Below are 392 nucleotides of genomic sequence, written 5' to 3' on the forward strand. Positions count from 1 at the left end.
CGTCAGAGGAGGGTAATCCTGCCTGTAGCACAGGTATGCCAGCACGAAGCCGATCGCTGAGCCAACCAACACATCTGTGGGCAAGACCAGAGGAGAGTTAACTCCCTTTTACCCTCCCAAGCTTCCTGACTGAATTCCCCAGCACACTGGTGCTCAGCCTGCTCGGAGCTGAGCCGGGTCAGCGACCTGACCCTTTGCTACAAAGCTAAGCTTGGCATCTATTTCAAAAACAAAGAGAAAGGCATCACCACTCCATGGGCAGCAAAGGGATCACCCCTGGAGGGGCAATCGAAACACCTGAGTTGCTGTTGTGGGCTCTGAACTCCTCTGTGGCACCACGGACCCCCCAACGCTCAGGGCACCGGGTGGTGGCCCAGAGGCAGATGCCGACT

General features: G+C 57.1%; 1 protein-coding gene across 1 annotated transcript in view; it reads right to left on the bottom strand.

The window, feature by feature from the left end:
• LOC104279880 (phosphatidate phosphatase PPAPDC1B-like) overlaps positions 1 to 392 on the bottom strand; it is a gene marked incomplete at both ends in the record, with an annotated part of 1,550 nt that continues 1,158 nt past the window's right edge. The window contains one exon of the mRNA XM_009877320.1: positions 1 to 74. Coding sequence (XP_009875622.1) covers positions 1 to 74 — 74 coding nt within the window. The remainder of the gene's footprint in view (positions 75 to 392) is intronic.

The sequence above is a fragment of the Apaloderma vittatum genome, unplaced genomic scaffold (assembly GCF_000703405.1).
Source record: "Apaloderma vittatum isolate BGI_N311 unplaced genomic scaffold, ASM70340v1 scaffold26549, whole genome shotgun sequence".
Classification (NCBI taxonomy): domain Eukaryota; kingdom Metazoa; phylum Chordata; class Aves; order Trogoniformes; family Trogonidae; genus Apaloderma; species Apaloderma vittatum.